This window comes from Staurois parvus, unplaced genomic scaffold (genome assembly GCF_062004578.1).
Source record: "Staurois parvus isolate SC_StPar_1 unplaced genomic scaffold, SC_StPar_1.0 ptg000713l, whole genome shotgun sequence".
NCBI classification, from domain to species: Eukaryota; Metazoa; Chordata; class Amphibia; order Anura; family Ranidae; genus Staurois; species Staurois parvus.
In genome coordinates this window covers 110,001-131,110 of record NW_028318509.1, presented here as the reverse complement: position 1 = coordinate 131,110, position 21,110 = coordinate 110,001, and the positions used below count along the sequence as shown (strand labels likewise).

The following is a 21,110-nucleotide window of genomic DNA, read 5'->3' as shown; positions in this document are numbered from 1 at the left end:
TAATAGTGTGTGAATGTGGGGGGGAAATAGAGTGTAAGCTCCTCTGGTGCAGAGACTGATGTGACTGTGGGGGGAGGGGACATTAGAGTGTAAGCTCCTCTGGTGCAGAGACTGATGTGACTGTGGGGGGAGGGGACATTAGAGTGTAAGCTCCTCTGGTGCAGAGACTGATGTGACTGTGGGGGGAGGGGACATTAGAGTGTAAGCTCCTCTGGTGCAGAGACTGATGTGACTGGCTCAGTGATCTCTGTACAGCACTGCGGTATATGTCAATGTATATATATATATATATATATATATAAATGTATAATAATAATAGTGTGTGACTGTGGGGGAGGGGACATTACACCGTGTTCCAAATTATTATGCAAATTATATTGTTCTCATTTACCAAATTGATGTAAATAACAGTCGGCATAATTCTCATGTTATCAACTACTATCGAGTACAATTCACATTTTATTGAACAAACCTCCTAATGATAACAGGATTTTTGTTCCAAATTATTCCGCAAAGGAAGTTTCAAAACACTTTATAGGTTGTAAAGAACTGAAAATTGTCATTTGTTGTGTTTGCAGCATATTTACTGAAATCAAAAGCTATTTCAATCAAACTTTTAACAACATTGTAACTTTTTAAACATTTGAACAGGTCACGTTACATTGTAACATAGGAGCCCTTATTTGATAGCAGCTTCACAAGTCTGGCATCCATTGAACTTGTGAGTTTTTGGACAGTTTCTGCTTGAATTTGTTTGCAAGATGTCAGAATAGCCTCCCAGAGCTGCTGTTTGGATGTAAACTGCCTCCCACCCTCATAGATCTTTTGCTTGAGGATGCTCCAAAGGTTCTCAATAGGATTGAGGTCAGGGGAGGATGGAGGCCACACCATGACTTTCTCTCCTTTTATCCCCATAGCAGCCATTGATGCAGAGGTATTCTTTGCAGCATGAGATGGTACATTGTCATGCATGAAGATGATTTTATTACGGAAAGCATAGTTCTTCCTTCTGTACCAGGGAAGAAAGTGGTCAGTCATAAGCTCCACATACTTTGCAGAGGTCATCTTTACACCTTCGGGGGCTCTAAAGGAGCCGACCAGCTCTGTTCCCATGATTCCGGCCCAAAACATGACTCCACCACCGCCTTGCTGACGTCGCAGCCTTGTTGGAACAGGATGGCCGTCCACCAACCATCCACTACTCCATCCATCTGGACCATCCAGGGTTGCACGGCATTCATCAGTGAACAGGACTGTTTAAAAATTAGTCTTCATGTATTTTTCTGCCCAATGCAGCCATTTCTGCTTGTGAGCATTGGTTAGTGGTGGCCGAATAGAAGGTTTATGCACAGTTACAAGACTCTGGAGGACTCTACACCTTGATGCCCGTGGGACTCCAGAGGCACCAGCAGCTTCAAATATCTGTTTGCTGCTATGTAATGGTATTTTAGCAGCTGCTCTCTTGATCCGATGCATGGATCTGGCAGAAATCTTCCTCAATGTGCCTTTATCTGCACCAACCCGTCTGTGCTCTGAATCAGCCACAAATCTATTAATAGTGCGATGATCACGCTTACGTTTTTGTGAAATATCAAATGTTTTCATACCTCGTCCAAGGCATTGAACTATTTCACTCTTTCCGGCAGCAGAGAGATCCTTTTTCTTCCCCATATTGCTTGAAAATGGTGCTCTGCTTAATAATGTGGAACACCCTCCTTTAGTAGTTTTTCCTTAAATTGGGCTCACCGGCCAATCTAATTATCACAGGTGTCCCAGATTGTTTTCAGTGATCAAAAGAGCCCTGACACACAATGCCATCCATGAGTTACACTGAAAAACAAAATATTTCATCTTTGTGACACTTAAATAGAATTTGTATAATAATTTGGAACGCGGTATAGAGTGTCAGCTCCTCTGGTGCAGAGACAGATGTGACTGGCTCAGTGTTCTCTGTACAACGCTGCGGTATATGTCAGAGCTATATCAATGTATAATAATAATAGTGTGTGACTGTGCTGGAGACATTAGACTGGAAGCTCCTCCATTGCAGAGACTGATGTGACTGACTATGTTCAATGTACAGCACTGCGGTATATGTCAGAGCTATCCAAACCTATATTATTGATAATGATATTTTTTCTTTGTTTTTACATCATTACAGCCGATATTATTGGTTGATTACTACTCTCCATTAACCGAGGTGACCCATAAACTTTGCTATTGGAACCCCAATAGTACGACCCGTTTGTGGGCGCCCTGTTCTGATCAGATGCTCTCAGGGCTCAGCTAGGTATAATATTTGTGATTAGTTGGTGACATTAGATTACTCCCAAGTTACTGGTCACCTCGGCCACAACAAACTGAAATCAACATTGCAAGGCAGTTGTCAAAAGGGTCAACAACTAGATACAAATGTCAGTACATCTGAGCCCCTAGGGTCTGTTTATGATGTCATTGGACCCACCATACCTTTAGACATGCAAAAAAACCTCCCCAGTGGTGAAACTCCCAGTGCAGTAAACCCAACGCCATTGCCAGGGATGCCATATGCATAGAAAAAAATTAACATGTACATTGAATTACAAAATGACTCATGAAGCACTCCGATTCCCAAAAAATGGAAGATTTACATTAAAGCGTTACTAAACCCACAACAGTACAATCAGTCTGTATATGCAGTAAAGCATGCTTGTTATACTCACTGTGGAACCTAAGGGGTTAATACTCCGCATTGTGTAAAAAGGATGTTTGATCCTGTCTTCTCTGATCCTCCCCTTCTTCTTCTGTCCCCAATCCATCTGTTGGTAGAACAGAGCCTTGAGGGCAAGCGACACATGCTTAGTTTGGTGTGTATTGCTAGAGGTTTTTTCTTGGGAGAGTGCATGTGATCAGCACAGGGCCAGAGGGTCAGGGGTTTTGCAGCCTCATAGGACAATCAGGGGAGAATGAAAACTCCTCCTACAGCCTTTTACTAGTGCTCTGCTAAACACTGATAGAAGTCACAAGACTGCTCTAACTGCTGATGAGAAAAGGTATTTAGCAGTTTATATTTACTAAAATAATTGCATTTCCATGTGCTGTGCACTGTGGGAGACCAGATATAGTGAATGCAGGGTCCTGGGAGACCAAATATAGTGAATGCGGGGTCCTGGGAGACCAGATATAGTGAACGCAGGGTCCTGGGAGACCAGATATAGTGAACGCAGGGTCCTGGGAGACCAGATATAGTGAATGCAGGGTCCTGGGAGATCAGATATAGTGAATGCAGGGCCCTGGGAGACCAGATATAGTGAATGCGGGGTCCGGGGAGGCCTAATATAGTGAATGTGAAGTCCGGGGAGACAAGATATAGTGAATGCAGGGTCCTGGGAGATCAGATATAGTGAATGCAGGGTCCTGGGAGATCAGATATAGTGAATGCAGGGTCCGGGGAGATCAGATATAGTGAATGCGGGGTCCGGGGAGGCCTAATATAGTGAATGTGAAGTCCGGGGAGACAAGATATAGTGAATGCGGGGTCCAGGCAGACCAGATATAGTAAATGCAGGCTCTGGGGAGGCCTGATATAGTGAATGCAGGGTCCGGGAGACCAGATATAGTGAATGCTGGATCCTGGGAGACCAGATATAGTGCATGCGGTGTCTTGGGAGATCAGATATAGTGAATGCGGGGTCCGGGGAGACCAGATATAGTGAATGCAGGGTCCTGGGAGATCAGACATAGTGAATGCAGGGTCCAGGAGACCAGATATAGTGAATGCAAGGTCCAGGGAGATTAGATATAGTGAATGCGGGGTCCTGGGAGAGCAGATATAGTGAATGCAGGATCCTGGGAGACCAGATATAGTGAATGCAGGGTCCTGGGAGGTCAGATATAGTGAATGCAGAATCCTGGGAGATCAGATATAGTGAATGCAGAGTCCTGGGTGACCTGATATAGTCAATGCGGGGTCCTGGGAGACCAGATATTGAGAATGCGGGGTCCTGGGATATCAGATATAGTGAATGCGGGGTCCTGGGAGATCAGATATAGTGAATGCAGAGTCCTGGGAGACCAGTTATGGTGAATGCAGGGTCCTGGGAGATCAGATGTAGTGAATGCAGGGTCCTGGGAGATTAGATATACTGAATGCAGGGTCCTGGGAAAGCAGATATAGTGAATTCAGGATCCTGGGAGACCAGATACAGTGAATGCAGGGTCCTGGGAGGTCAGATATAGTCAATGCAGAATCCTGGGAGATCAGATATAATTAATGCAGAATCCTGGGAGATCAGATATAGTGAATGCAGGGTCCTGGGAGACCAGATATAGTCAATGCGGGTTCTGGGAGACCAGATATAATGAATGCAGGGTCCTGGGAGATCAGATATAGTGAACGCGGGGTCCTTGGAGACCAGATATAGTGAATGCGGGGTTTTGGGAGACCAGATATAGTGAATGCAGGGTCCTGGGAGATCAGACATAGTGAATGCGAGGTCCGAGGAGACCAGATATAGTGAATGCAGGGTCCTGGGAGACCAGATATAGTGAATGCAGGGTTCTGGGAGACCAGATATAGTGAATGCAGGGTCCGGTGAGATCAGATATAGTGAATGCGGGGTCCGGTGAGATCAGATATAGTGAATGCGGGGTCCGGGGAGACCAGATATAGTGAATGCGGGGTCCTGGGAGACCAGATATAGTGAATGCGGGGTCCTGGGAGACCAGATATAGTGAATGCGGGGTCCTGGGAGACCAGATACAGTGAATGCAGGGTTCTGGGAGACCAGATACAGTGAATGCAGGGTCCGGGGAGATCAGATACAGAGAATGCAGGGTCCGGGGAGATCAGATACAGTGAATGCAGGGTCTGGGGTTTAGTAACACTTTAAGCATTTATTTAAAAGATTTTAAGAAAAAGGAGACATCATCTGGGAGCAGATCTCAGAAGATCATTGTGCAACAGAAGTGCAATAAATAACAATGTAACATCTAATCTAGTATACTGAAGGGTTCAGCACCTAGGACAAGATGCAGGTAAGTGGCCTAATTATTACACAGGACATATGGGTCCCTCCACTGGGTTTAGAAGAATCACGTATGTCCCCATTTTCTGCTGAAGACTCCTCAGAACCAACACGGCAGCCACATCAAGGAGCTGAGGGCAGAGGAGGTGACAGCGCCGGCGAGCAGGCCCAGCGCAATTTGTTCTCCAAACGTGTTGCGCTCGTCTCTGACAACGACATGCGCCATGCCGGGAGCTGGGGAAGGAAGAGAAACATGTGACCAACCGAGCAAAGTCTATCAAAAGGTTCTATTTTTTGGTGTGGGGCGGAGTGGGAAAGGGTTAGAACCCTCTGTCAGGTTTTTATTGCTGGCTGTGTCTCTGTTGGGGAGTTTTGTTCTGTTGGTTGCAGGTAACCCTGGTCTCTGATAAAGAAAGTGATGGGAAGTAGAAAAAGTGGTCACTGGCACAAGAGGGGAAATCGGTCAATGGGGGTGCCTTTTCTGGTGACAACTGTACAAGACGGATAACACATCCTGTTGCATCTCCAGTAGAGCAGGAAGTAAAAGGGAACACACACACACATATACATATATATATATATATATATATACACACACACATATACATATATATATATATATACACACACACACATATATACAGTCAGGTCCATAAATATTGGGACATCAACATAATTCTAACATTTTTGGCTCTATACACCACCACAATGGATATGAAATGAAATGAACAAGATGTGCTTTAACTGCAGACTGTCAGCTTTAATTTGAGGGTATTTACATCCAAATCAGGTGAACGGTGTAGGAATTACAACAGTTTGCATATGTGCCTCCCACTTGTTAAGGGACCAAAAGTAATGGGACAGAATAATAATCATAAATCAAACTTTCACTTTTTAATACTTGGTTGCAAATCCTTTGCAGTCAATTACAGCCTGAAGTCTGGAACGCATAGACATCACCAGACGCTGGGTTTCATCCCTGGTGATGCTCTGCCAGGCCTCTACTGCAACTGTCTTCAGTTCCTGCTTGTTCTTGGGGCATTTTCCCTTCAGTTTTGTCTTCAGCAAGTGAAATGCATGCTCAATCGGATTCAGGTCAGGTGACTGACTTGGCCATTGCATAACATTCCACTTCTTTCCCTTAAAAAACTCTTTGGTTGCTTTTGCAGTATGCTTTGGATCATTGTCCATCTGCACTGTGAAGCGGCGTCCAATGAGTTGTGAAGCATTTGGCTGAATATGAGCAGATAATATTCCCGAAACACTTCAGAATTCATCCTGCTGCTTTTGTCAGCAGTCACATCATCAATAAATACAAGACAACCAGTTCCATTGGCAGCCATACATGCCCACGCCATGACACTACCACCACCATGCTTCACTGATGAGGTGGTATGCTTAGGATCATGAGCAGTTCCTTTCCTTCTCCATACTCTTCTCTTCCCATCACTCTGGTACAAGTTGATCTTGGTCTCATCTGTCCATAGGATGTTGTTCCAGAACTGTGAAGGCTTTTTTAGATGTCGTTTGGCAAACTCTAATCTGGCCTTCCTGTTTTTGAGGCTCACCAATGGTTTACATCTTGTGGTGAACCCTCTGCATTCACTCTGGTGAAGTCTTCTCTTGATTGTTGACTTTGACACACATACACCTACCTCCTGGAGAGTGTTCTTGATCTGGCCAACTGTTGTGAAGGGTGTTTTCTTCACCAGGGAAAGAATTCTTCGGTCATCCACCACAGTTGTTTTCTGTGGTCTTCCGGGTCTTTTGGTGTTACTGAGCTCACTGGTGCGTTCCTTCTTTTTAAGAATGTTCCAAGCAGTTGTTTTGGCCACGCCTAATGTTTTTGCTATCTCTCTGATGGGTTTGTTTTGTTTTTTCAGCCTAATAATGGCTTGCTTCCCTGGTAGTGACAGCTCTTTGGATCTCATCTTGAGAGTTGACAGCAACAGATTCCAAATGCAAATAGCACACTTGAAATGAACTCTGGACCTTTTATCTGCTCATTGTAATTGGGATAATGAGGGAATAACACACACCTGGCCATGGAACAGCTGAGAAGCTAATTGTCCCATTACTTTTGGTCCCTTAACAAGTGGGAGGCACATATACAAACTGTTGTAATTCCTACACCGTTCACCTGATTTGGATGTAAATACCCTCAAATTAAAGCTGACAGTCTGCAGTTAAAGCACATCTTGTTTGTTTCATTTCAAATCCATTGTGGTGGTGTATAGAGCCAAAAATGTTAGAATTGTGTTGATGTCTCAATATTTATGGACCTGACTGTATACACACACACACACATATATACATATATATACACATACACACACACACAATTGCTTGGTAACACTAATTGCTAATCATGATTAGCCAATCACATGGCAGCAAATCAATGCATTTAGGCATCTAGACGTGGTGGAGACAACTTACTGAAGTTAAAACTGAGCATCAGAATGGGAAAGAAAGGGGATTTAAGTGACTTTGAACGTGACATGGTTGTTGGTGCCAGACGGGCTGGTCTGAGCATTTCAAAAACTGCTGATCTACAGGGATTTTCATGCACAACTATCTCTAAAGTTTACAGAGAATGGTCCGAAAAAGAGAAAATATCTAGTGAGCGGCAGTTGTGTGCAGGAAAATGCCTTGTTGGTGTCAGAGGTCAGAAGAGAATGGGCAGACTGGTTGCTGCAACATTCGGATGGTGGGGTCAGAATTTGGAGTCAAAAGCATGAAAGCATGAAACCAATGGTTTAGGCTGGTGGTGGTTGTGTCATGGTGTGGTGGATCCATCCTGCCTTGTGAGGTTTTTTCCCCCAGGGACTTGGGACTTCCTTAGTTTCTGGCCGTAAAGGCCGTTGTATATATGTATGCATGTATATATTTCTGTGGTTTATTTACAGGAGCTGGACTCTACGTTTGCAGCCATAAAAGCTAAGCTTATTATTTGTTTGATTTTTTCCCCACAGGGACTGTTGGGACTTTTTAGTTTCCTTTCTGTTGAGTTTTGTATTTATTTATTTATATTTGTACTTTTGATATATAAGTTTGATGGATATGTATGACATCAATACATAATAAAAAATTTCCATCCTGCCTTGTATCAATGGTTCAGGTTGGTGGTGGTGGTGGTGTGATGGTGTGAGAGAGATTTTCTTGCCACTAGCAAGGTGTACCTAATAATGTGGCCAGTGAGTGTGTGTATATAGATATATATATATATATATATATATACTGTATAGTAGTTTATTAATTTATTTTTGAGTGCATACTGCAGTGCTGTTGTCAATTTGTTTGTATGGGGAGGAGAGAAAGGGATCCTCTAAGCTTTGGGCACAGTGGGGAAAGGTTAGACCTCCAAAGATCTGACTTTTTTGGAAAGTTTTTACCTCCTGCCCCATATCCAGGGGGGTGAAAGGAACTGATGGGATGGGAAGCCTCTCCAGTAAAAACAAAGGCAGCATCAAAGGATGCGAGGAATGGGGTGGAACACCTACAAAGTTTTACTGTCTTTACCTTCCCAACGCCATCACTCTTTTTCCCTTACACTTTGTCCTGGTGTCACTGGGACAGGAAGGGAGTCAAAATAGAGTTACAGACAGCAGCAACAGCCTTCTAAAACTTTTAGTCTAGAATGATGCCTTTATTTTTGCAGGGAGAGTTATAGAGGCTGTTGAGTCTGGAGAAATTGGTAAAAGCCTCAAGTTCAGGTTCCCTAGATATACAGTATCTCCCAGAAGTGAGTCCACCCCTCACATGTGTGTAAATATTTGATTCTATCTTTTCATGTGACAACACTGAAGAAATGACCGCTACAATGTGACGTAGTCGGTGTACAGCTTGTATAACATGTAGATTTGCTGTCCCCTCAAAATAACTCAACACACAGCCATTAATGTCTAAACCGCTGGCAACAAAAGTGAGTCCACCCCTAAGTGACAAGGTCCAAACTGGGCCCAAAGTGTCAATATTTTGTGTGGCCGCCATTATTTTCCAGCACTGCCTTAACCCTCTTGGGCATGGAGGTCACCAGAGCTTCACAGGTTGCCACTGGAGTCCTCTTCCACTCCTCCATGACGACATCATGGAGCTGGTGGATGTTAGAGACCTTGTGCTCCTCCACCTTCCGTTTGAGGATGTCCCACAGATGCTCAATAGGGTTTAGGTCTGGAGACATGCTTGGCCAGTCCATCACCTTTACGCTCAGCTTCTTTAGCAAGGCAGTGGTGGTCTTGGAGGTGTGTTTGGGGTCGTTATCATGTTGGCATACTGCCCTGCGGCCCAGTCTCCGAAGGGAGGGGATCATGCTCTGCTTCAGTATGTCACAGTACACGTTGGCATTCATGGTTCCCTCAATGAACTGTAGCTCCCCAGTGCCAGCAGCACTCATGCAGCCCCAGACCATGACACTCCCACCATCATGCTTGACTGTAGGCAAGACACACTTGTCTTTGTACTCCTCACCTGGTTGCCGCCACACACGCCTGACACCATCTGAACCAAATCAGTTGATGTTGGTGTCATCAGACCACCAGACATGGTTCCAGTAATCCATGTCCTTAGTCTGCTTGTCTTCAGAAAACTGTTTGCGGGCTTTCTTGTGCATCATCTTTAGAAGAGGCTTCCTTCTGGGACAACAGCCATGCAGACCAATTTGATGCAGTGTGCGGCGTATGGTCTGAGCACTGACAGGCTGACCCCCCCACCCCTTCAACCTCTGCAGCAATGCTGGCAGCACTCATACGTCTATTTCCCAAAGACAACCTCCTGGATATGACGCTGAGCACGTGCACTCAACTTCTTTGGTGGACCATAGTGAGGCCTGTTCTGAGTAGAACCTGTCCTGTTAAACCGCTGAATGGTCTTGGCCACCGTGCTGCAGCTCAGTTTCAGGAACTTGCCAATCTTCTTATAGCCTAGGCCATCTTTATGTAGAGCAACAATTCTTTTTTTCAGATCCTTAGAGAGTTCTTTGCCATGAGGTGCCATGTTGAACTTCCAGTGACCAGTATGAGAGAGTGAGAGCGATAACACCAAATGTAACACACCTGCTCCCCATTCACACCTGAGACCTTGTAACACTAACGAGTCACATGACACCAGGGAGGGAAAATGGCTAATTGGGCCCAATTTGGACCTTGTCACTTAGGGGTGGACTCACTTTTGTTGCCAGCGGTGTAGACATTAATGGCTGTGTGTTAAGTTATTTTGAGGGGACAGCAAATTTACATGTTATACAAGCTGTACACTGACTACGTCACATTGTAGCAAAGTGTCATTTCTTCAGTGTTGTCACATGAAAAGAGAGAATCAAATATTTACAGAAATGTGAGGGGTGGACTCACTTCTTGGAGATACTGTATATTTTACACTAGAGTCCAAACTGATCATCTACACCCAACGCAGGTTTGAGCAGACATTTCATATGATGGACCTCCTTTGGCTGAAGAACAGGTTACAGTGTTAGACTTTTACCAGCAGGCGGCAGTATAAACCAACAAAAACCACACAGGATACAATGTAACAGGTTTAGTCTGCAGATATTAGTGAGTATATTACCAGTGAAAGAAATTTTTTTTATAAAGAGACGGCCACACAGAAACCTGCATTACTGCACACAGAAAAAATTTAAAATGTTTTCCAATGCATGGGGGTGCACTAATTGGGGGTGAAGGAACGAGTGCAATTTACATGTAGTCTGGCACCTGCATATATGTGTTCTATAGAAAAAAAAATACCGTATTTGCCGGCGTATAAGACGACTGGGCGTATAAGACGACCCCCTACTTTTCCTGTTAAAATATAGGGTTTGAGCTATACTCGCCGTATAAGACTACCCCCATTCCGAGGCAACACCAAATAAAAATGAAAAAACATCAGATTTGATTTCAATATGGTATGCTATTTCAGTATGGTATTCCAATGATGGGGTGCTATTCCTCCCACTGACACCAATGATGGGGCACTATTCCTCCCACTGATACCAATGATGGGGCACTATTCCTCCCACTGATACCAATGATGGGGCACTATTCATCCCACTGATACCAATGATGGAACACTATTCCTCCCACTGACACCAATGATGGGGCACTATTCCTCCCACTGATACCAATGATGGGGCGCTATTCCTCCCACTGATACCAATGATGGGGCACTATTCCTCCCACTGACACTAATGATGGGGCACTATTCCTCCCACTGATACCAATGATGGGGCACTATTCCTCCCACTGATACCAATGATGGGGCACTATTCCTCCCACTGATACCAATGATGGGAGACTATTGCTCCCACTGACACCAATGATGGTGCCCCATCATTAGTCAGTGGGAGGAATAGTGCCCCATCATTGGTGTCAGTGGGAAGAATCGTGCCCCATCATTGGTGTCCGTGGGAGGAATGGTGTCCCATCATTAGTGTCAGTGGGAGGAATAGTGCTCCATCATTAGTGTCAGTGGGAGGAATAGCACCCCATCATTGGTGTCAGTGGGAGGAATAGCGCCCCATCATTGGTATCAGTGGCAGGAATTGCGCCCCATCATTGGTGTCAGTGGGAGGAATAGCGCCCCATCATTGGTATCAGTGGAAGGAATAGTGCCCCATCGTTGGTGTCAGTGGGGAGGGGGAATAGTGCCCCATCGTTGGTGTCAGTGGGGAGGAGGAATAGTGCCCCATGGTTGGTGCCAGTGGGGGAGGAATAGTGCCCCATCATTGGTGTCAGTGGGGAGAATAGTGCCCCATCATTGGTATCAGTGGGAGGAATAGTGCCCCATCATTGGTGTCAGTGGGGGAGGAATAGTGCTCCATCATTGGTGTCAGTGGGGAGAAAAGTGCCCCATCATTGGTGTCAGTGGGGGAGGAATAGTGCCCCATCATTGGTATCAGTGGGAGGAATAGTGCCCCATCATTGGTGTCAGTGGGGGAGGAATAGTGCTCCATCATTGGTGTCAGTGGGGAGAAAAGTGCCCCATCATTGGTGTCAGTGGGGGAGGAACAGTGCCTCATCGTTGGTGTCAGTGTGGAGGAAAAATAGTGCCCCATCGTTGGTGTCAGTGTGGAGGAGGAATAGTGCCCCATCGTTGGTGTCAGTGTGGAGGAGGAATAGTGCCCCATCGTTAGTGTCAGTGGGGGAGAGGAGCGGCTGCTCCTTCTTTCAGTTCGGCCACTTGATTTTCGCGGGGCCGTTCGGCTCCGCCTCCTCGCCGGTGATTGGTCGCCTGTGTGCCTTTCCAGTGCTGGCGCCCAATCACCGGTGAGGAGGCGGAGCCGAGCGGGCGGCTGGACCATCGAGCGGCCGAACTGAAAAAAGGAGCAGCCGCGCTTCCTGGACCGGATCGTCGTGGGACCGGGACCGGAGCCAGGTAAGGTACAGCAGCCCCTCTGCCCACCCCTGTACTTGGTGTCCGTTGGAGGAGGACGGGGGGGGTGGCGCCGCCCCTTGAAAAAGTGCCGCCCTGACACCGACTCGCCGTATACCGGCGTATAAGATGACCCCCGACTTTTCAAAAGATTTTCACGGGTTGAAAAGTCGTCTTATACGCCGGCAAATACGGCATGTATAGCTATTCACCCAAAGGGAAGTGCATGTACATCAGTTCTGTGCAGATATCTTAGGATACTATGCTGGTTAAATATTTTTTTTTTTTCTAGTTACAATTAAAAAAAAAACAAAAAAACCCCTCTAATGACTGTTGCCTATTATAGGAATTTCCAGTGATGCTTAGCACCATCTAGTGGCCAAATTCAAACTTTTCTGTTTCAAGTCAACCCCTTGCTCTCCAGAGGACTTACCCCCCTTCCTGACCAGTCCATTTTTTGTGTTACAGCGCTGCGTTAATTTAACTGACAATTGCGCGGTCATGCAACGTTGCACCCAAATTAAATTTACGTCCTTTTTTTCCCACGAATTGAGCTTTCTTTCGGTGGTATTTGATCACCTGTACATTTTTAATTTTTTGCGCTATAAAAAAAAAAGGCCGACTATTTTGAGAAAAAAAAAAACAATATTTTTGACTTTTTGCTATTAAACATGTCCAGTAAAAAATGTAAAAAAAAAAAATACAAATTTGTCATAAATTTATTTTGACTTTTTGCTATTAAACATGTCCAGTAAAAAAAAAATAAAATTTTGTCATAAATTTACGCCAAAATGTGCGACTTGTAAAAAAAAATCCCAATACATGTAAATTAATTGGTTTACGTGAAAGTTATAGCGTTTGCAAATGGTGGTATAGATACTGGAATTTTTTTTATTCTACTAGTAATGGCGGCGATCAGAGACTTTTAGCGGGATTGCGGTGGACATTCTGACACTGGGGGGAACTGACTTGGTGTCACTGACATCCCCAGTGACAACAGTACAGTGATCAGTGCTAAAAAAAAAAAAGCACTGACACTGTATAGACTCTATAGACTCCCTCCAGAGTTGGTTCTGGCCAGGTCAGTGGATTGTTTCTTGGATACACAGAATATAACTGGATATAACATTTATAGGTAAAGTTGATCCAGGGAATATCTGATTGCCTCTCAGGAGATCTGGAAGGAATTTTTTTTCCCAGCAGGAGGAAATTGGATCACGCTTTGCTATTTTTCTTGCCTTCCTCTGGATCAACTGTGGGTGTAGGATTATAACTTTTTTTTTTTCTATGGTTGAACTGGATGGATTTTGCCTTTTTTCAGTAAGAATAACTATGTAACTATGTACTAATGGCTCTGCGCAGGGTGATCAAAAGGTTAACTGTGTGCTGGGAGTGTTTTACTAGGGGGTGGTGTCTGTGTGCTTCACTGTAATCACACTGCTCTGGATGGCAGTGCTGTGCACAGCCATCCAGAGCAATGTGCCCGAGCCGACAGGTAGGAGGACTGTTAGTAAAAAAACAGTCCTCCTCCCAGTTGGTGATTGTCGGAAATCACTGGGCTCTGATCAAAAGGTTAACTGTGTGCTGGGAGTGTTTTACTAGGGGGCGGTGTCTGTGTGCTTCACTGTAATCAAACTGCTCTGGATGGCTGTGCTGTGCACAGGCATCCAGAGCAATGTGCCCGAGCCGACAGGTACGAGGACTGTTAGTAAAAAAAACAGTCCTCCTCCCCGTTGGTGATTGTCGGAAATCACTGGGCTCTGGCGAGTAATTATCGGCCGGGGCCCGGTGATTGACAGCTGCGAACGGCGGCGCGGGTAGGACTCGCATGCGCCCCCTACCCGGAAATGCAAAAATCACACACACACACACACATATATATATATATATATAAATACATACACAAACATACACACACATGTGATTTTGCGCACCCGTGCCACCCTGTCGCAGTATTTCTGCTATAGGGCGGTTGGGAAGCGGTTAATGAAAAACCCTTCATCCAGCACAGGTAGATACAACATTGATGATTGCTATAGACAATAAAAAAGACATCTGCAGTATACTGATGCCCTGGGAAAGCCAATGCTTGCACAGTTCCAGCACCTACCATAGCCGTGGCCACAGTATCCGTGGTTGACATAGACAGCGTGGTGAGCATTGATGGGAACGTTCTGGTAATAATCGTCATAAGGGTTGTAGATGTACACCTAGAAGACAGGACAACAAATACCCATTATTACCAGTGTTCATAAAAAACATCATATGTACGCTCAGTAAAATGCTCCGTAAAATGCTCCATGTGTCCAGTAAATGCTGAACAACTTTAAAAGTTATTTTTAAAAAGAGCAGATCCTAAAAAAAACCCAGATCTCTTCACCTTGGGTGGTGTCAGGGTCAGGGGTGGACTGACCATTCGGAAACATGGGCACTGCCCGAGGGCCCGGGGTCAGTAAGGGGTCCCATGAGATGCCCCTGGTACCTTTCATAGGCTTTTTTTGGTGTGGTTTGAGTGTGGGCGAGGACACAGGGGCCCCATGATCCCCTATTGCCCGGGGGGGCCCCTTGAGTTGTCAGTCCGCCCCTGTCAACAGTTTATTGGGGTCCTTGCTGCTGCCAGAATCCCTGGCGGGGAGATGACGGGCAGAACATGGCTTCCTATCAGGGATGAACGCTGACCCTGGCCTGTGACCTTCGCATGTAATTCCTACTTAGGGTCCACTAGAGGGAGCCAAAATATTAGGTTATACAGCAGGCATCACTAAATGGTGGACCACGGTCCAGATCTGGACCCAGAAACATTCCTTTCCAGACCGCAGCCTCACCAAATAGTTGCCTGAATATCCTCTCCCCGTCTCCGGCCCGCCACTGTCGCAAGGAAGTGCACAACATTTGAGGCGCTGCAGGTCTGTCCAGGGGTGGACTGACAACTCATGGGGCCCCCGGGAAATAGGGGATCACGGGATGCCTGCGTTCTTGCCCACACTCAAAGCACACCCAAAAAAGCCTTTAAAAAGGTACCAGGGGCATTTCATGGGGCCCCCTACTGACCCTGGGCCCTCAGGCAGTGCCCGAGTACACGAATGGTCAGTCCACCCCTGGGTCTGTCCCTTCCATAACATTGCAGCACTCCCCCCTCCCCACCAGGGGTGGACTGAAAACCCATGGGGCCCCTGGGCAATAGGGAATCATGGGGCCCCTGTGTCCTTGCCCACACTCAAAAAAGCCTATAAAAAAGGTACCTGGGGAATTTTATGGGGCCCCCTACTGACCCCGGGCCCTCGGGTAGTGCCCGAGTGCTCGAATGGTCAGTCCACCCCTGCTCCCCACACTGTCCTACCTTATTCACACAACACAGAAGCACGGCAGGTTTCTTCACAGTAAGAGCTGTGAAAATGTGGAATAGATTCCCTCAAGAGTTGGTTCTGGCCAGCTCAGTGGATTGCTTTAAAAAAGTCCTGGAATCTTTCTTAGGTACACAGAATATAACTGGATATAACATTTATAGGTAAAGTTGATCCAGGGAATATCCAATTGCCTCTCGGGGGATCAGGAAGGAATTTGTTTCCCATCCGGAGCAAATTGGATCGTGCTTTGCTGGGGTTTTTTTTGCCTTCCTCTGGATCAACTGTGGGTGTAGGATTATAACTTTATTTTTTATTAATGGTTGAACTGGATGGACTTTTGTCTTTTTTCAGCCAGACAAACTATGTAGCTATGTAACGATAGCTGGAGTGGGACAGGTCTTCAATCCTGCTCTTGTTACTTTGTAACATTTGGATGATAATATTGTAGATTTGATCCATTATTCACATATGTCGGTTGTAGGAAAAGAAGTTCAATATTTAGGGGACCTCAGATGGGACCCCCAATTCCGCTTAGGGTAGGTAGGCACTGGGGGTCCACTTAGCCATGCTTAGGATACCATAACATGAAGCAGAAGATATAGAAATGGGGGCCCATTACTGGTATTGTTGAGGACAGAAAAGGTTGGTCTTTGGTGCAGCAGATACCAGAATGAAAAGAGAAATGTGGGCTAAGGGGTTGCCCTACCAGAGGACCCCCTGCCCCACTTAAGGCCCTTCTGTGTTATTCTGGCTAGTTCAGTGGATTGCTTTAAAAAAAGGCCTGGATTCTTTCTTGGATACACAGAATATAACTGGATACAGGGGCGGACTGACCATTTGGAAACTTAGGCACTGCCCAAGGGCCCGGGGTCAGTAGGGGGCCCCATGAGATGCCCCTGGTACCTTTTTCATAGGCTTTTTTGAGTTTGGGCAAGGACACAGGGGCCCCATGATCCCCTATTGCCCGGGGGCCCCATGAGTAGTCAGTGCACCCCTGCTATGAGGGTATAAGGGAGGGTGTGGGCTGCACAGTGGCTTAGGCTGGCCATACATGGGTCGATTTCCGAACAAGTTTTTAGTTCGAAAATCGGACCTAAGACTAATCGGCCCAATTTCGCTCTGTTGGTGGGGCAATGGCACCGACCGATTTTCGTGGTTCCTCCCCATTTCCTTTATCGGGCATGCTGAAAAATTTGTGAAAAACGACCAATTTGCGAAATCATTGGTGATACCATCGGATTACAGAACGAACAAAGTTTTCGATTTTCGTTCAAAAAATTGTTTGGAATTCGACACATGTATGGCCTGCTTTAGTGGTTATCAATTCCCCCTGGCAGTACTAGGGTTGTCAGTTCGAATCCCAGCCACGGCACTACCTGCCTGGAGTTTGCATGTTCTCCCTGTGCCTGCGTGGGTTTCCTCCGGGTACTTTAGTTTCCTCCCACACTCCAAAGACATGCTGGTAGGCTAATTGACTTCTGTCTAAATTGGCCCTAGTATGTATTTATGAATGTGAGCTTGGGACCTTCGACTGTAGGCTCCTGGAGGGCAGGGACTGATGTGAATGTACAATATACAGTATATGTAAAGTGCTGTGTAAACTGATGGCACTATATAAGTACCTGAAATAAATACACAAGAGCTTACAATCTATAAGGATATAAGGGAAGATGCAGAAAAGCGTACAATATGTCATTTTTTTAACTGCACTATTTTTTTTTTTTTTTATGACCACAATTTCTAATGTACGCACCTTAAAAAGTCCTTACTACATGTACGTTTGTCTAGTCTATGGATTTTAGGATGTGGGCACATTAGCACAGAACTTTCATCTATTGTATGACGTTTGACAAAATTTAATGTCACCGATATAAATGAAAAGAAAAAAAAAAAGTAATGAAAAATAGAATACACTTCAGAATATAGAGCCATGAATGCATCCATCTATACAGCATGACACAGGACATGTGTGCTACATCCAACGACCAGAAGGGGGCAGATCAGTAACTTGGAATATCCAGAATCCAGCTTGTTTCTAGAACTCCATTGCACCCAGTGATATTCATTTACTTCATACAGGAATCTACATGATATGGCAACAGGGGCGGACTGACAACTCATGGGGCCCCCGTGCAATAGGGGATCATGGGGCCCCTGTGTCCTTGCCCAAACTCAAAAAAGCCTATGAAAAAGGTACCAGGGGCATCTCATGGGGCCCCCTACTGACCCCGGGCCCTCGGGCAGTGCCCAAGTTTCCAAATGGTCAGTCCGCCCCTGTATGGCAATGTACACGGTGCTTTACATAGTGTGCATTCTCCCTTATGCCCTAATAGATTAAGTTGTTTGAAATTCTGCCCCCTCCCCTATACCCTGATACATTTAAAGGGATTCTAAAGATTTAATTTTTTTTTTTAAATAAGAAATACAGTTGTGTTCAAAATAATAGCAGTGTGTTGAAAAAAGTGAATAAAGCTCAAAGTCCTTCTAATAGCTTTTATTTCCATCCACACAAATGCATTGGGAACACGACACATTCTATTCCAAATCAAAACATGAAGAAAACTATATCAAATTTGTGTTGTTCCTCTAAAAAAAATGAAGAAAAGTGAATATTATAATGTACAGCGCTGAGCAAACCTTTGAGCGCTATATAAATACTGTATAATAATAATAATATTAGACTGTTCAAAAAAATCGCAGTGTTTGTATTCTTCTTTACAAACTCAAACATTCACTATATAAACTGAAAAATGTTTGAAGATTTTGCTTTCCTTTGAATGACTTCATGAATATTTGGTTGTAGTCGCACTGTTTCTGAGAACTGCTGTACATCTGTGTTGTATGGAGTCACCCAACTTCTGGCCCCTGTGATCAGGTATTCCAGCCCAGGATGATTGGACGACATTCCACAGTTCTTCTCTATTTCTTGGTTTTGCCTCAGAAACGGCATTTTTGATGTCACCCCACAAGTTTTCTATTGGATTAAGATCCGGGGATTGAGCTGGCCACTCCATAACATCCATCTTGTTGGTCTGGAACCAAGATGTTGCACATTTACTGGTGTGTTTGGGGTCGTTGTCTTGTTGGAACACCCATTTCAAGGGCATTTCCTCTTCAGCATAAGGCAGCATGACCTCTTCAAGTATTCTGATGTATTAAAACTGATCCATGATCCCTGGTATGCGATAAATAGGCCCAACACCGTAGTATGCGAAACATCCCCATATCATGATGCTTGCACCACCATGCTTCACTGTCTTCACAGTGTACTGTGGCTTGAATTCAGTGTTTGGGGGTCGTCTGACAAACTGTCTCCGCCCACTAGACCCAAAAAGAACAATCTTACTTTCATCAGTCCACAAAATGTTGCGCCATTTCTCTTTAGGTCAGTCAATGTGCTCTTTGGCAAATTGTAACCTCTTCAGCACATGTATTTTTTCCAACAGTGGGACTTTGCGGGGGCTTCTTGCAGATAGCTTGGCTTCACATAGGCGTCTTCTAATTGTAACAGTCCTCACAGGGAACGTCACACCTTCTTTCATCTTCCTGGAGCTGATTGTTGGCTGAGTCCTTGCCATTTTGGCTATTCTTCTATCCATTCCAATGGTAGTTTTTCGCTTTCTTCCGCGTCTTTCAGGTTTTGGTTGCCATTTTAAAGCATTTGCGATCATTTTAGCTGAGCAGCCTATCATGTTCTGCACTTCTTTATATGTTTTCCCCTCTCCAATCAACTTTTTAATCAAGGTATGCTGTTCTTCTGAACAATGTCTGGAACGACCCATTTTCCTCAGAATTTCAGAGAGAAATGCACTGTAACCAGCATGTACAACATTTGCTGCCTTCCTTCCTTAAATAAGGGCAATAATTGCCACCTGTTTTTCAAAGAATGAATGACCTCACTAATAGAACTCCACACTGCTATTATTTTGAACATGCCCCTTTCAATGAGTGATTCAATGACACAGAATCAGCAGCATGCATGTCATGACTGTTGGGTCTGTTGGATTTCTATTACTCTACTACACCTGCTAGTAAATTATTTGCCATGTAGAAATATCATTTCTACCAAAAACAGTGATTGATCCGGTTAGTGATGTCTGACTGCTATTATTTTGAACACAACTGTAGGTCTATGCTTACGTGCTGTATGCAGTGGTTTTCTACAGAGCAGTCCAGATCCTCCTCTTCTCGGGTCCCCCATCGGCACTACTGGCCTCTCCCTCCCATCGGGTGCCCCTACAGCAAGCAGCTTGCTATGGGGGAACCCGAGCATGCGCACTCCCCAGCTGCTCACACACAGAGCCGCGGCTCAGCCCGTACCCTCTCTTCTCACTGGCCACTGCTGTCTCAGCCAAGGAGGAGAGGGAGTCCTGGGATAGCCTGGATCAAGAGGGGGCTTAGGTGAGTAATGGGGGGCTGGGGGGGGAATGCTGCACAGAGAAGATTTTTTACCTTCATACATAGAATGCATAAAGGTAAAAAAACCTTCAGCCTTTACAACCACTTTCACTTTACATATTCTTTTCTACATCTTTCATTATACCCCAATAAATTGTAAGCTCTTTCACCTCTCCAGTTTGGTCAAGTTCGAGGACTCTTCCAGCGATATGATTGGGATGTCCCCTGTTTGATCTGGTCATGTAAATATGTCTAGTCCAAGGACTCTTCCAGTGATGTGATTAGCTCTAGTTTGGTCTAGTTCAAGGACTATCTCCAGTTTGGTCTAGTTCAAAGACTCTTCCACGATGCGATTGGAATGTCCCCTGTTTGGGGTCTGGTCCTGTAAATATGTCTAGTCCAGGGACTCTTCCAGCGATGTGATTGGCTCTAGTTTGGTCTAGTCCAAGGACTCTTCCAGCGATGTGATTGGCTCTAGTTTGGTCTAGTCCAAGGACTATTCCAGCGATGCGATTGGCTCCAGTTTGGTCTAGTCCAAGGACTCTTCCAGCGATGTGATTGGCTCTAGTTTGGTCAAGTCTAAAGACTCTTCCAGTGAATGTGATTGTCTCTTGTTTGGACTAGTCCAAGGACTCTTCCAGTGAATGTGATTGGCTCTAGTTTGGTCTAGTCCAAGGACTCTCTCTAGTTTGGTCTAGTTCAAGGACTCTTCCAGTGATGCAATTGGCTCCAGTTTGGTCTAGTCCAAGGACTATCTCCAGTTTGGTCTAGTTCAAGGACTCTTCCAGTGATGCAATTGGCTCCAGTTTGGTCTAGTCCAAGGACTATCTCCAGTTTGGTCTAGTTCAAGGACTCTTCCAGTGATGCAATTGGCTCCAGTTTGGTCTAGTCCAAGGACTATCTCCAGTTTGGTCTAGTTCAAGGACTCTTCCAGTGATGCAATTGGCTCCAGTTTGGTCTAGTCCAAGGACTTTTCCAGAAATGCAATTGGGAT

General features: G+C 45.2%; 1 protein-coding gene across 1 annotated transcript in view; it reads right to left on the bottom strand.

Moving 5' to 3' along the window:
* Positions 1-4,855: 4,855 nt before the first annotated feature.
* Positions 4,856-21,110, bottom strand: part of PLEKHB1 (pleckstrin homology domain containing B1) — a 28,262-nt gene continuing 12,007 nt past the window's right edge. Inside the window, exons 6-7 of the mRNA XM_089653438.1 lie at positions 14,482-14,581; positions 4,856-5,240 (exon numbers count right to left, since the gene is read on the bottom strand). Coding sequence (XP_089509564.1) covers positions 5,107-5,240; positions 14,482-14,581 — 234 coding nt within the window. The 3' untranslated portion in view covers positions 4,856-5,106. The remainder of the gene's footprint in view (positions 5,241-14,481; positions 14,582-21,110) is intronic.